The 16108-nt window shown below is 36.0% G+C and overlaps 1 protein-coding gene across 1 annotated transcript in view; it reads left to right on the forward strand.

Moving 5' to 3' along the window:
* CNTN5 (contactin 5) overlaps positions 1 to 16108 on the forward strand; it is a 1066495-nt gene that overhangs the window by 736183 nt on the left and 314204 nt on the right. The window contains exon 8 of the mRNA XM_081099170.1: positions 12590 to 12793. Within this exon, the coding sequence (XP_080955296.1) occupies positions 12590 to 12793 (204 nt within the window). The remainder of the gene's footprint in view (positions 1 to 12589; positions 12794 to 16108) is intronic.

Genomic DNA, 16108 nt, shown 5'->3' on the forward strand with positions numbered 1-16108 from the left:
GCCCCCAACATTATTCCTCTCAAATGTGACATGATTCATGTTAGTAACAATGTCGTTTTAATCACTTTCTTTCAGTACACATATGGGATAAGTACTAGCATATTTTAAATATACATATATTTGTATATATGTATATTTAAAATATGTATATGTTTATATATACATATGTACACATAAAATGTGTATATATTTATATTTATATAACTGTAAGTATATACACATACATACAGGCAGTCCTCAGGTTATGTCAGACGTCCATTCCTACAGCACAACTTAAACCGATTTCCGCCGTAAGTCGGAACCCACCTACTTACGCACCTGAGTCACTCACATGGAGCACAGACACAGCAGTAATGAAGAGAAACAGCAAAAAAATAAAATAAAATAAAAATTTAAAACAAAGATAACAATTCCTGACCTTTACTTGTGGTAAATAAATAATAAAAAACCTAAAGCACATATGTACATACGTCGAAATGACGGAACTTTTTTTTTTATAAATAAATGGGAGATGGCGACGTAACCACGAAACGACGTAAGTCAAGTCTGACGTAACCCGAGGACTGTGTATGTATGTGTGTGTGTGTGTGTGTGTGTGTGTGTGTGTGTGTGTGTATGATCTTTCTGTTCTGACCATTCTCTGACATGATGTATTCTAATATTTCTTGATTTTCATTTAAGCATTTGGTGTGGCCTATTTCTTCAGGTGATCCCTATAAATCAGACTCTCTCATTTCACCTTGAACTGTCAGCTCCTAAATTAGTGGTTTCTGAGTAAATTTATCATCCTAACAGCTAGTTTGTATTATTGAAATTTGTGGCAATCCCTATGGACATTTAGTTTTCCTATTTCTAAAACTATAATATTGTTTAACCTTTCTGGGTTCCAATAAAACTGTAGTATTTTTATTTCAGCTTTTATAGGTCCTAGTAGTCTTGTGATTTGGAAAAATAGCACTGAGTTAATCACCGGAATTATTAATGAACCAACAAGCTAGGAACAGTTGCTTAGGGGAAAAATACATCACAGAGCCCATACTTGTGGAAAAAAAACAAGGAACATATCTCAGTAATTGCTACTCAACAAAGAAGTCTGAGTAAGTTTGGATTTTAAGAAGTAAATAACTTCTGTGTTCAGTAATTTGAGGAAGCGTTAAAGATTAAGGTAACATGGGAACTGACTAAAAATAGCCATTTCAGGAAAATGAAGTCTCAAAATGATTTGGATAAATAAATAAAAAGGAAAAAGGGAAATATGAAAAAAAAAAAAACAATTGATCCAGGGAGAATCAACATATATTTTTCCATCCAAACCTTTTATTTCCATAAAAATGCATGCCACATATCTCTGAAAATCTAACATTCATATCTAACACGAATATTAGGCTCAAAATAATGACCAATCTTAATTGTTGTAAATATATCCATTTTCAAAGTTATATTTCTTCTTTTTTAAATGTGGTCTTTAATTTCTCAAACTCCCCTATTATTTAAGACTGAACTTTTTAATATTGCCTAGTTCACAAATTTTGATAATATGTCATTAGAAAAGAGTAACATTTGGAGGCTAAGGAACAAACATAGTTATAAAAATAAAAAAAAATCTGATTTTTTTGCCAAAAAAAAATCCCTTGTAGAATTAGAGAGTGTATTTTTAAAAATTCTGTACCATTTATATTATTAGTGTAACTTATACCAACTTTTCTACTTTTTCCAATCAACTAAAAAATTGTAGCCAAAAGTTTCATGCTATGTGAATTCATATAAATAAAAATTTAAAGATTTATTACAGTGATTACATGTTAACAGAGATAAATACGTATTTTATGATTAGGATTTTTTTTTCTGAAGTAGGTGAGCCATAGGGACAAACCCCCAGAGCAGAAAATAAACCATCTCAGTGCCTGTTGATAAATAGACAATACCCGCTATTTCTACCTGGTGCATGGCAACGTGACAAATAAATTACCTCCATTAAAGATTTGCATGAAGGATTAATGAGCATTAGTTAAGCCACAAAAGCACAAAGAACGTTTATGAAAAATTACATTGAATGTAGGAAGTTGAGAGGCAGAGGATCTCATCATAATAATTTATCTTACCTGAAGATTTTCTGCTATACCTATATGATAAATGTAATCCATATGCAACCAAGGTTCCACATTTAGCATGCAAACTTTAGCAAAATCGCAAGTTTAGAGGGTTTTATCCTCTGTGACTCACCTACCTAGAAGGGGGATAATATATTAAACTTATATTTGTTTCTGTTCATACTTATCCTGCTATAAATCTTTAAACTTGCACCATCAAATTTGCATAGCATAAAATTAAAAGAAGTAAATATGTCTTTTAAAACTCACTGTGAATGAAAACTGTTGAGTGGTTTTAATTTTCTTTTGCTTTCAGTGCATAGAGCTAAATTAAAATTTAATTATTTTAGTTATATGCAAATGACAAATATCTTTTGGATAAGAGACATTTTACTAAATAAAACAGAAAAAAAATGAGAAAACTTAATTTTGCTAATCATGATTTCCAATTTCTTCCCTTTGAATGTTGCCCAAGATTAATGCTTTCTACTCATCCATCACTGCCAACTTGTGGACTACTGTTAATTTCAGAAAATACTGGATTATTTATGTATGGGACTTTTCTGATTAAATATTTTTTTAAAACTCTGCAAACCCTAAGATCAGGACTAAGTATCCATGTTTGTAATCGCTCATTCATATTTTGTTTTTATCCCCACGAACACTCACATTTCAGACACACTGTGCTGCTAATTTATAATAGCTTTCTATGTTAACAGGACACACCCTTACTATTTTACTTAGTTAAGACTTTTATGGCTTTGTGACCACAGTTTAATTAGATTGTGACTCAATGGTCAACAGGCATTCCCAGAAACCGACTTTTGTCAGTTGAGTGGGATTTAGACACTGCTCTGCTTAGTTGTTATATGAAGCATCAAAGTTTTAATGGCAAAATTAGACTCCATGATATTTATAACAATCTAATAAACACTTGAAACCACTATTTATCAGGTTTTTATTTTTTCAGATAAAGATCTGTGCTTAGTAAGAATTGTTGGTCAAGTTATTGATCTCTGTATCTTAGTTTTCTCATTCAGAGAATGGGTTGCCTAGCCCTGTAAGGTTTGAATTAATACACATAGACCACACTCCCTGGAGCATACTAAGTACAATACAGTTTACTAGATCCTACTGGTGCTACGCCCAGATCTCCTTCAGCTGGTGAATGCTCCCATCCAGGAGTGCTCCCTTCTCCAGAGAATTTCCCTTGCCTAGGAAATTCCCTGCCCGTATGGCACCTCACTTCCCCTGGCCTGTGGCCAGTAACTGACTGATGCAGGGGAGGGGGGCACACACAACTTACTCTCTTTATCTTCTGTTGATTCACTCACCAAAGCTACAGTGGAATTTGTGTTCCAGAGACCCAAGTGGAATTAGTCCTAAACTAATCTTTGGTAGGGGACCACATCCTTGCTTTTATTTATTTATTTATTTATTTTTTTTTCCTTTCCCTATTCTGTTTCTTTTGAATTCTAATCCTAGGAACATTCTATCAATAAATCACATTAAAAAAATCTGCTTCTCTGTTTCTAGGAAACTGACCTAACATAATAAATGTTCACTAATATTGCTATTATTGTTGTTATTAAGCTATCTGATATTCTGATTACCTTGGTCATGTCTAATGGGTAGATTATACACTCTTCCAGTAATTTCCCATGCATCTCTTCTTTAAGCCAAGTTCTTCCTAATTTTGATAAGCACAGCAAGGTCATATTCCCTGGCAAAATCTAAAGGGCACAGATATTCTATTATTGATTAAGGGCTGGGGTCTATGAGCTTTAACAATGAAGTGTGGGAAGTCTAGAGTGAATGCTTTTTAATGCAAAATTTGAAGCCTCAGTTGAACTTGTACACCGACTGTGTCACACCGTCAAGTAAATGCTGGTCCCTGACCTGATGGAGTTTACAATTCAAAAAATAGAGTTTTAAAACCCCTTAGCAAAGCAAGAAATTTAGGTTGCATTTGAAAACAGTTAGTAATGACCTTTATATCCAGACACAGGGCCCCTGGGATTAAAAAGTCCTCTGCAGTGTGAAGCATTCCACAGGGAAATAAAAATAGCTTCTGTCACCTAGTGTGTGTAATCGCCTGAACTCTGGAACTTGCAATTCACTTACTCAAAGTCGTTTGAGTTGTGGATTCTGGGAGAATGCCAATGTACTACTGTTTCTATTATAAATATTCTTTACTTTATATTTTGTTTTGCTAAAGGTGTTTTGAATTATATGCACATAAAATTTTACTTTGTCTTGGTGACACACGTTTGAAGCAGAACTCTGCTGCTTCTGACTTTAGGTAACAAACAATGAAAATACATGCCTCGAAAACTTATAAAAAGGAGAATTAGTACTTTGTTTTTTTTCAGCCAAGATACCTAAAATTTAATGCAACAATACAGTCTGTCTTTGCTTTAAGGTAATTTCATTTTTTTTAACACACATGACAAATGTTCTCTCTTGCATTCTTCACATCTTTGAAAATACCTTGATTCTGTAGGCACTAACCAAGTGTCTGTTTTACAGCTTTATTCTATTGTTATTGTCAGGATCCTTGCCTCAGGCTGCGTTTTATAGGGGAAACTGTCAACACTTGTAGAAATTTAATCCACCTACACAGGGTTCAAGGTGACTCTGCATGATACCAATACTGCATTACATGGGGTCACTTATCCTGACCCAACAGCTGCCCTTCCTTCATTGTGAACACTGTCACTGAAGTAGCTTTTGTAGTCCTCAGCACAACCATAAAATGGAAACATTACCGTCCCATTATATGGATACTGAAATTGAGGTTCAGCAAGATTAGAATATAATAACTGAAGCAGTATGATATAATGATGAAATATAGGCTTAGAGTGAGTCAGATCAATTTGAATTTTTCCTCTGACACTTATTAGCTATGGTTTTCCACTGGTTCCTTCATCTGTTTGAGCCTCAGGCCTTCTGATAGTGAAATTTTCTATCACAATGAAGGTATAAATCAGCAATGTAAAAATATATTTTCTACTAATTTCAGGTTGTGTCTCCTTATGGTCAGTAGTAATAGATAATCAATGAGACAATTCTCTACAGAGTTTTCATCATATCATTACTTCCAAGACCCAAAGCTTCTGATGTGTACACACATTATTAGGAAGAATGGTTATTTTCTGACTTGTAGTTATAATAAAGAATGTTGAAATGAATCGTAGATAATTTTTCACTTATATTGTTTTCAAGGACTTCAGAGAGTCCAGTATGCTGTTTCATTCCCTTTTCTCACACTTTATTATTATTATTAATGACACTTCAATTATGAGAAATGAGTATCATTGTCCATATGGGTACTCTTGTTTTTATATCCTGTAGATGTGGAAATATGTCAGATGTAGAAAGAGGAGATCTCCTGTTTTGTGACACTAAATCAATTACAGCAATTGTGTTGAAATTCTGCAATGCATGAAGCCATAAAAACCAAGACATTCAATTAGGACAATGGACAGGGCCGGTCTAGAAACTTTCCTCCTACCAAAATTTAGAAATAATGAGTAAAGTAAAGAAAATTCCACTATACAATTAAGCTCATAAGAAAAGAAAGGAATCCCCAGGCTAAAATCTGGGAATAGTGTTAATCTTGAGGCGATCTTGGCACAAGGTGGATTGTTTATATGTCATAAATAGATCTTAAAGTCTAGCAACGTGACAGTGGGTGTTCATGCTGGGATCAAGTACACATCTTTGGGCCTACCTGAGAAGGGAAATTAGGTTAGTAATGTCTGCCCCAAGCCAGGCCCAAATTGGGCTATACCCTGAGTAAACTGAATGATTCTCACTGACTCAGGATGAAAGACCAAAATATTCTCCCAGGAGAAACCAAAACTTCAAGCCAACACAGCACATGGGACTATGGATCAAATGTATATTACCACATATTATCAAAAGTGCACTAGTGAGATTTAATATAAAAATTAATGCCAAATAGATCTATCCCAAGTGGGGCTCTTGGTAGAAGCTGATTCAAAAGCATCCTTGACAGAGACTCTCATAGTCTAGAATGCACACAGAACCTCAAAGAAGTCAGTCAGTGTCTGCTAAAACAGGGAGCACACACTGAAGAATCCTTTCAGGAACTTCTAAAACATTAGTTGTCTTAACTAAGCGTACTATTAAAATAGAACTCCAGAAAAATGGGGGAAAAATCACAATTGATCAAATCATCTCAATATTCTTCTGAAGTGAATAATAATATTAAAAATTGAGTAGTAATCAACGTGTCTTAAATTATTATGAGACAGAGTGGCATAAAGAAACGAAAGACTGCCCTGGCCAGTTTTGCTCAGTGGATAGAATGTTGGCCCCATGGACTGAAAGCTTCCAGGTTTGATTCCGGTCAAGGGCATGTACCTCAGTTGCAGGCTCAATTCCTGGCCCAGGTCAGGGCATGTGCGGGGAGGCAATCAATCAGTGTGTCTTTCTCACATTGATGTTTTTCTTGGTCTCTCCCTCTCTCTGCCACTCTCTCTAAAAATTAATGAAAAAATATCCTTGGGTGAGGATTAACAACAACAAACAAATTTTAAAAATCCATGAAAGACTAATAACACTAAAGCTGACTCTGTGTTACTACTTTCCTGAATTATTCTATAAACCTCAGACACTAACCTAATACTAAATATATGATTAATGCTCATTTTCTATAGTAAAGAAAACTTTTAAAAATATCTTAAAACTAATGCTAATAGAAAATGAAAAACCTAATAGTAGGAATTAAATAGCAATCTTAAAAGATATTTAGCTCAGTTCAATATTTTTATTCTTGGCACAGTTATAACCAAATCCAAGTTCAGCTTATCAACTTTTCTATGGTGTACAATTTCTACTTTGAATATTTCTTGGAATTACAGAATGCTTTGCTATGTAAAACTGTGAACACATTTTAAAAACTAAATAAGCATTTTTGAATCCTCAAATACTCATTTACCTGTAAAATAAGAAAAAGTGCCAGTTTTATGTAAATGCTTTTTTTCTATTCTAAAAATATTTTATGAAACATTGATTCAACAAACACTGTCAGTAAAACAGAAGTAGCATTTTAATGAATGGTAGACAACCTTTATTCACTGTATTCTTTGCCTTGCATTTCCAGTAATACAAACCAAAAATTGAGATGACCCAGTAAAGTCTAGTATAAAATAAACTGCAAAAATATCAAGATATCTATGGGCAATGTTTAAGTGACAAATGAAACTCTTATTATGAAAATTAGAAGAATTCATAGTGTTCAATGTGAGAAGTCCTTGGATTTAGAGTAGAAGCTGGTGCCAAAGCAGCCGTGACAGAGACTCTCAGCCTAGAATGCACACGGTACCTCACAAAGAGTCTAGTATAGAGTCTATTTAAGCAGCATGAGGACAGAATGAAGTATTTTTATTATAGTCTATGGGCTTTCTTTGAGTAAAACCACTTGGATACCATTAAAACATTCTTAATAAACTATCAAGTGCACTAAAGACTGCCAAGTGGGTCACTGTAGCTATGAAAAAGAGTTTGTAAAATATTTGTTTGAATTATTTAAAGCTTTTGACATTGTAAATGCATATTATAATTATAAGCTAATATATAACATTTCAAAATTCTCAGGCATCTGCTAGAACTAAACTCTTAGGAGTAATAAATATCAGCTAAACCTTGCTTAATATCAACGTTCTACTCATCATTGAAATTTTCTATGGAAAACAGATCAAATAATATTTAAGTACTAATAATTTTTTTTTACTATATGTTTGATCCTGTTTACTACTTTTTTTTTTTTTTTTTAATATATTTTATTGATTTTCACAGAGAGGAAAGGAGAGGGATAGAGAGTAAGAAACATCGATGAGAGAGAAACATCGATCAGCTGCCTCCTGCACACTCCCTACTGGGGATGTGCCTGCAACCAAGGTACATGCCCTTGGCCGGAATCGAACCTGGGACCCTTTAGTCCGCAGGCCGACGCTCTATCCACTGAGCCAAACCGGTTAGGGCCTGTTTACTACTTTTATTATATTTAAATGAAGCACATAGAAAGAGCTCTTGCCAAAACCGGTTTGGCTCAGTGGATAGAGCGTCGGCCTGCAGACTGAAAGGTCCCAGGTTCGATTCCGGTCAAGGGCATGTACCTGGGTTGCGGGCATATCCCCAGTGGGAGATGTGCAGGAGGCAGCTGATTGATGTTTCTCTCTCATCGATGTTTCTAACTTTCTATCTCTCTCCCTTCCTCTCTGTGAAAAATCAATAAAATATATTTAAAAAAAAAAAGAGCTCTTAACAATAATTTTTGAGAGAGGGGCTAACAAAATGTTATTTTTATATCTTATAACTATATATTATGTGTTATGTTCCTGGTTATATTATTTTATTTTAAAACTTATTAGGTTGGTAATATTAATCTCATTTTTTGAATGAGAAAACCAAACTCCAAATAAAGGTAGAGACTTGTTCACTTTAAACCATCAGTAAGGGATTGTAGATCTGAAGTAATAGGATTTTTAATGTTCGTCTCTTGATTGTATCGGATACACCTACCTCAGATGATGCCCATAAAAATGTTTCTCATTCTTTTCAAGAGTTAGCCTGAGCCAAAATAAAAAAATTAAATGGTAATAGCTCCAGAGGTGTTCTATTCTAAGTTAATTGATCCATATATAAAGTTTTGAAATTAGATATATTGGCTTTCAATATGGGTGGATAATTTTCATGCTTCTGCTGAGTATTTCAAAAGGCCGATTAAATGCCAAGCTTCCCATTGGAACCTAGGCAGGGCCAGAGTGATAGATGTATTTTTAGCTACTCATTACAGGCAGGTTGGTGGACAGAAAGAGAGGAAGGAAGGAGGGTCGGAAGAAAGGAAGAGAAAGAGAAAAGGAAGGGAAACAAAAGGATGGCATGAAATGAAATAGGGCTTCCTAAAACCTATTGTAGATTAGAATCACATGTTGGTCTTTGTAAGAACCCAAGGAAAGTTTTCACTTAATATTGTAGATAGATTCTTTGAAACAACTTTAAGTGAAACTACTATACCAAATTTTACTATAAGCTAATTGATTAAAATGAGAGTTAAAGTCCAACACATCTCATCAATGTTATAATGAAACAACTTTATTGGAGAACCTGCCATAACTGTTGTTACTAAATAAATAGTTCTGGTGAAAGAGGACCTTGGAATCTCCTCTTTCAACCATAACATAGGTAATTATAATATGTATTGAGATTTCAGTGCTACGCACAATATTTCCAATGTCCAATCTTCTGTTAACTCAATTAGTTTCAATCCCCAGTCATCTGTTAAACTTGCCATTCAGTGATATTCCAAATGCCAATCTTAAGTGATGTTTTCTTTATGTAACTGGGCTCTTTGACTTATTTGACATCATTAACCTTCTTGAAATGGATAAGCCATTGTTGCCTATGACACTGAATTTTCTTTATTCTATTTGAATTTTTGCAATCGTTTCTTTACTCTCACCCTTTGCACATTTTCTTTATTTAGCGTTTTTTTGTGCCTCCCAGAGAACCATCTTCTTACCATATCTATTCTTCCTAGTTAATCTCATCTATTAGTACTTACATGGTTTCGATTATACCGATATACTGACAACTTCTAAATTTAACTTTCATTGTGGATTTCCTTTCCTGGGCTTCAAAGATATATTTGTCAATTACTAGAACTCCTTATCCAGGTTTCTCTCACACACTTCAAACTCAAATGCCCAAAAGTGAACTGATTGTCTTTCTCCTTAAACCAGTCTGATTTTGTGTATTTTCATCCTGAACTTCTGCCATCCTCTACCCAGTCCCTCAAAGAAGGTAGGATAATATTCCTGGACTATTAGTGTGTTTTACCTCCAGTATATTTCTTGAACAAATATCCTTCTCATTGTTATAATCATGATTATATTTCAAAAATTTTTAGCTCTCATTTCTGTATGCAATATTTTCCTATTGTTTTTTTTTCCTGCAGCCTTGCTCTTACTTGAATCCAACATCACCAGAATCAACTACAGCCCTTTGCTGACGAATGTTCAGTAGTGCCACCCTGCATATAAGATAGACACAAGCACCTTAATGTAACATATACACCATGTTAATCTGTGTTTAGTAATTTTATTTCTCTCCAATCAATCCAACCCTTTTTCTGACCACTCCCTTCCTCAGAGCTTTTACTCCAATAGTCCAAAACTGTTTGTGGTGGTCCATTCTTACCATCCAACTCCTTGTCTGAATGGCCATCCTCATTTGTCTCCTTTTACTGGAATATCTTTAGCACCCAATAAACTCTTCATCTGGCCAGCTCCAACAAATCTTTTAAAACTCCAAACTTATAACACCAACACAACCCTTGGTCTCCATAGTCAGACATGCAACTGCCTTTTCAATTGTATGCTAGATAGTATGACAAATTTAACCTCTAATTTAAACTGATTTTACTTCACCCACATTCTAAAGAACTGCTCTTTCTGTAGTCTTTCTATTTCAATAAAGAGAAATATTTTCTTCCAGTTGCTCAGTTACTCAGCTCCAAAGTCTTACTCCTGAACTCTTTTTTTTCCTCTCATTTTATAAAAATTCATCAGTAATTCCTATTACCACATTTTTATCAGAACCAATCATTTCTCATCACTTCACCATTACTGCTACCATTCTAGGCCAAATTATTTACAGCTTTCATGGCTATTTTGAAAATAGCCTCTTAGACTAGTAGACATTATTATTCCTGATTCCCCTCCCCCATGCCCTGCTTTGTCCTCAGCCTGGCTCTTCTCTATCCAGTAGTCAGAGAGAGCTTTTCAAATACAAATTCACATGTGCTCATCCTTGTCATGCTCTAGCTCTCTTAACATGATTTAGTTTTCTTCACAGCACTTATCATCACTTGATATACACTTCCTTGTATTTTTTATTTCTTCCCACTGTAATGAAAGCTCCATGAGAATCCAGACCTTTTATTTTTTCACTTAGAACATTGCTGGTCTATCATGACTCTCAGCAATATTGTTAACAAATGAATGAATGAATGTAGCTCAGATGTCTCTTAATTCAGGAATTTTTCAATGATAGATGTGATTACTTAAGCATCCCTTTCCCATGCTTTCTTTAGAATAGAATATATATTTTTATTACTTTACTAGAGGCCCGGTACACAAAAATTTGTGCACTGAGTGGGGGGTCCCTCAGCCCAGCCTGTGCCCTCTCACAGTCTGGGACCCCTCAGGAGATGACCACCTGCTGGCTTAGGCCTGCAGGGGATTGGGCCTAAGCTGGCAATCAGACATCCTTCTGGCAGCCCGGCAGCCCTCAGGGGATGTCCACTTGCCAGTGGGGAGCAGGCCTAAACTGCAGTCGGACATCCTTAGTGCTGCTGAGGAGGCAGAAGAGGCTCCCACCACCACCGCTGTACTGGCAGCCATCAGCCTGGCTGTGGCTGAGCAGAGCTCCCCCATGTGGGAGCGCACTGACCACCAGAGGGCAGCTCCTGCATTGAGCATCTGCCACCTGGTGGTCAGTGTGTGTCACAGTGACCAGTCATTCCCAGTCGTTCTGCTGTTAGGGTCAATTTGCATATTACCTTTTACTAAATAGGATAGAGGCCTGGTGCACGGGTGGGGGCCGGCTGGTTTTCCCTGAAGGGTGTCCCAGTCAGGGTGGGGGTCCCCACTGGGGTGCCTGGCCAGTCTGGGTGAGGGGCTGAGGGCCATTTTCAGGCTGGCTGGCGACTGAAGCTCCCAGCCTCTCCATTTTTTCTTTTTTTCGTTTTTAAATTCCGGGATTTATTTACCTTCTATAATTGAAACTTTGTTGCTGTCACTGGAGCTGAGAGCTGGCTCCTACTCACTCCAGCTCTGAGGCCACAGCCTTCTGAGAGCAGGTATCTGGGGTTTGTTTAGCTTCTATAATTGAAACTTTGTTGCTTTCGGAGCTCAGAGCCGGGCCACGGCTGGCGCGGAACCTTGGCTTCCTCCATCACTGGAGCAAGCAAGCCTCCTGCTCACTTCAGCTGCGTGGCTGCCGGCCGCCATCTTGGTTGGGTTAATTTGCATATCACACTGATTAACCAGTGGGAGGTGTAGCGAAAGTACGGTCAATTACCATGTTTGTCTATTATTAGATAGGATTCCACAATGTTTTATAGGTCCGGGTAACTATCTTCCATCAGACTGATCTTTAAGAATGGAAAACTCTCCTCATCTTTTTTACGTTTAGTGTTATCATAGTGTCAATCATCTAACACATACTTGAAAAACTTTTGGATAGAATGAATAAATAAATATGTAAAGGCTGAGCATTCTTAAGAAATAGTCCAGATCTTTCCATAACCATTAAAACAACAGTCCTTTAAACACATCTGGATCTAATGGATCAAATATGTATGTCCTTGAAATATGCCTAACATTTTAGTAAAGGCTCTGTTAGTTGAGCTTTAACTGTTAGTAGAGTAACATCTATTTCAACAATTAAATTTTGTGTATTTTCAGAGATCCTCTATAGCTGGGTATTTAATGAATTCCCTTCCTTTGTGGCGGAAGACAGTCGGCGGTTCATTTCCCAGGAGACAGGCAACCTTTATATTTCTAAAGTCCAAGCATCGGATGTTGGCAGCTATATTTGTCTGGTGAAAAACACAGTGACGAATGCCCGAGTACTTAGTCCTCCAACACCACTCACTCTACGTAATGATGGTAAGTTGCATGGCCCTGATTGAAACATCAGACACCTCAAAGGTGAAAAATAAAGATGTAATAGTGTTTTGCTAAACCCTTGAACCTAGCACAAAAAAAAGTACAAAGGCATTTTCCATACTTAGAAACTCTATATTTTTGGTCTGAGATTATGCATACCTTAGAATAAAAATTTTGACATAGGAAGTTGATGATCTATGGATGAGAAATAATAAACATAATGCCTCCCAGTGCCAAAAAAGGGGAGAGATAATGTGAAAAAAATGAACAGTAGCAAAGACTCCACAGCTCTTTGCTCTTTATTGCCTCTATATAGCACATGTGCATTAATTGTGAGCATTTTATAGGTTCACTTTTCATTACATTTTTATATTAGCTACCTTCAAATTGAATGTTCAGCTTTTAATATTTCATGGTATAGTTATAATTGTTATTATTACTTTTTCAATAATAGGAATAGTTGGATCTTTAACTTTTAAGTGCAATTCAGGCAGATACGATAATTCTATAATTATAGGTATTGCCATCTAAAGGATCTTCAAATTTTTATAGACATTTACAGTTAAGCATTGCACTAAAGAAGTCATGTGCTATATTACAGTTGATATATGATATGTGGCTTGCTCTGTCATGCAATAAAAATCTATAAATGCATATTATGAAGTAAATTTGAAAGTGCTTATTGTAAAGCTTAAAAAATAATATATTTTAACACTACTCTTTCAGATGCTTGGTTTTAGAATATATGCTGCTGGAATGTATGTCCAGAGTTATATCACAAGATTTTGCTTACAACTTAGCTTTTCATCTTATATATTTAGACTTAATAGTAAATATAATACAAGTACTTATAATAGTAATAATCTTAACAGAAAGTATAAAAGCAGTAGCTCTTTTTGAGATGAGGAAGCTCATATTAGAGAGATGAAGGGACACAGCTAAGTAATGACACAGGAATAGATGAGAAACAAATACAGAATTTTGGAGACCAATTTAGAGTCTGTTGAAACCAGTCAGCCAAGAGGTGATGAGAAGTAGAATGGAAGCAGTGGTAATAGCATTCGCAAGCAGGAGACATGCCTGGGATTTCAAGGAGGTAGATTTGCCAGGATATCATGGTTAATTAAACATGGGACTCTGGAGTAGGAGGAAGCTTTGACATAGTTCACTGAATGGGTGATGATTCATGGATCATGATCACCAACTGCAAATGGGAGTTCAACATTGCTACTCCATCCTACTAACTTTCCTTAAACTGGACTATGAGCCAACATCCCTTCACAAAAACTATATAAGTATCAAATTTATCTTCCTGCTAATAAAATTCAGACCTAACTACATCTTATTTCATATCGTTCTTCCCTCCCCCTATCTTAATAGAGATAGAGATCTTGTTTCTCCTCCTATAAGGACATCCCTTTATCTTTGTTGATTTTCATTCCCTCTGGCCTTTTCAGATCATTACACTATTAGTCATTATTTCTTACATCACCAATACCATGTCACTAAACTAAGAAACTATTTTCAGTCATCATAGTAATTGGATTTACTGAGGCAGTTCAAATTATTTACCTTTTTTGTGTGAACATCTTTATTTTCAAAGAATCATGAGTTGAGCAATAATATGTAAAGGCTCATTAAAGAAATACAAATAAGTAAAATGAAACTGGTATTTTAAAGTTAGCATTTAAATTAAAAAGAAAGATATGGAAAACGCCTGCTAAATTTCAATTACATTTTTTGAATGATAGTCTTAATTAAGATTCTGAGAGAGGTTAGAAAATTTACATTTCCTCTTTCTGTAAATTATCTAAGGTTGTTGTTTCCATGGTCGTTCTTTGCCTACTAATGTGTATTTTTTTTTAATCATAGTAATACTGTATATCCATATTGAATGAATGGTATAATTGTGGATGAGAGAAAACAAAAACAAAAACAAAATTTCTTCCTCTCATCAAATCCCACTCCTTAAAGCCACTCTTTTTAACTTTTCCTTTTTTCCTTGATGAGGTTCATATATAATGCTAGAAAATACCGATATTTCTTCTTTAATCAAGTTAAAGAAATCATCAATATGGTTAAGAAAGCTCATACAAAGAGTATAAGATAAAGAGAAATGAGCTTAGGAACAAACCTTAAGTAATACAAATTGCATTAAAGGAAGGATAATGAATGCAAAGCCTACAAAGATAATGATAAGAAGCCAGAGTTAATAGGAAAAAACAGTATTGTAGAGTCAAGGAAGTCATGGAAATGAGTGTTTGAATGAGGAGAGAAGGGAGCGCAGCTCAAGATGGTGGACGGGGTGCCTGCATTGGGTGCCTGTCACCCTCTGAGACCTTCGGAGACAAAGCCATGTCATGGGTGAGGATGCTGAAGGAGAGGAAGCAGTTCACTAACAAATAAGACGTTTTGATAAACAGTTTCTGGAAAAATAAGGATGTGAGTTAAAGGATTAAACAGGTAGAGAAGCTAAAACTTAGAATAAAGTTTGAGGGATCTAAGGAGTTTAAAGGGCTGAAGACCATGTGCCCAGTGGAAGCCTGAAGACGTTCTGAAATCAAAGTCAGCCAAGGGTGGACATAAAAATGAGACTGAACAGTAGGGTTTGAAGGTATGTATGTTGAACATCTATTTCAGTGAAATATTGGAATCCCTTCTCTTCCTTTTCCTACATGCAAAAAGACCAAAGGGTTGTCTCTTAACAACATGGATGCACTTTTTATGGACAGCTAGAGTTCTTAATGAGAACAATGGCCTGGGGGCAAAAGCTTTTTCAGCAGATGGGTGTCCACAGCGTGACAGCCAGTTCCTTGCTCCCATATCAAAGCCAAGAGGCCGAAACTGGTTTGGCTCAGTGGATAGAGCGTCAGCCTGCGGACTGAAAGGTCCCAGGTTCGATTCCGGCCAAGGGCCTGGGTTGCGGGCATATCCCCAGTAGGAGATGTGCAGGAGGCAGCTGATCGATGTTTCTCTCTCATCAATGTTTCTAACTCTCTATCTCTCTCCCTTCCTCTCTGTAAAAAATCAATAAAATATATTAAAAAAAAAAAAAGCCAAGAGGACTGCCCTGGCCCATGTGCTCAGTTGGTTGGAGCATCCTCAGGTCCACCCAAAGGTGGTGGGTTTGATTCCCAATCAGGATGAGGATTTAAAAAAAAAAGCTGAGGGGACTTTCAACACACTGTACCCAGCCTTCTCCTCACCCCACCTTTAAAGGGAACCAATTCTACATACAGGGGAACCATGACCACTTCCAAACTTCTCATACTTAACATTTATATACAATTCTAAGTTCACAGTTTCTATTTAAGA

The sequence above is a fragment of the Myotis nattereri genome, assembly GCF_964212035.1.
Source record: "Myotis nattereri genome assembly, chromosome: 9".
In the NCBI taxonomy this organism is placed as follows: Eukaryota; Metazoa; Chordata; class Mammalia; order Chiroptera; family Vespertilionidae; genus Myotis; species Myotis nattereri.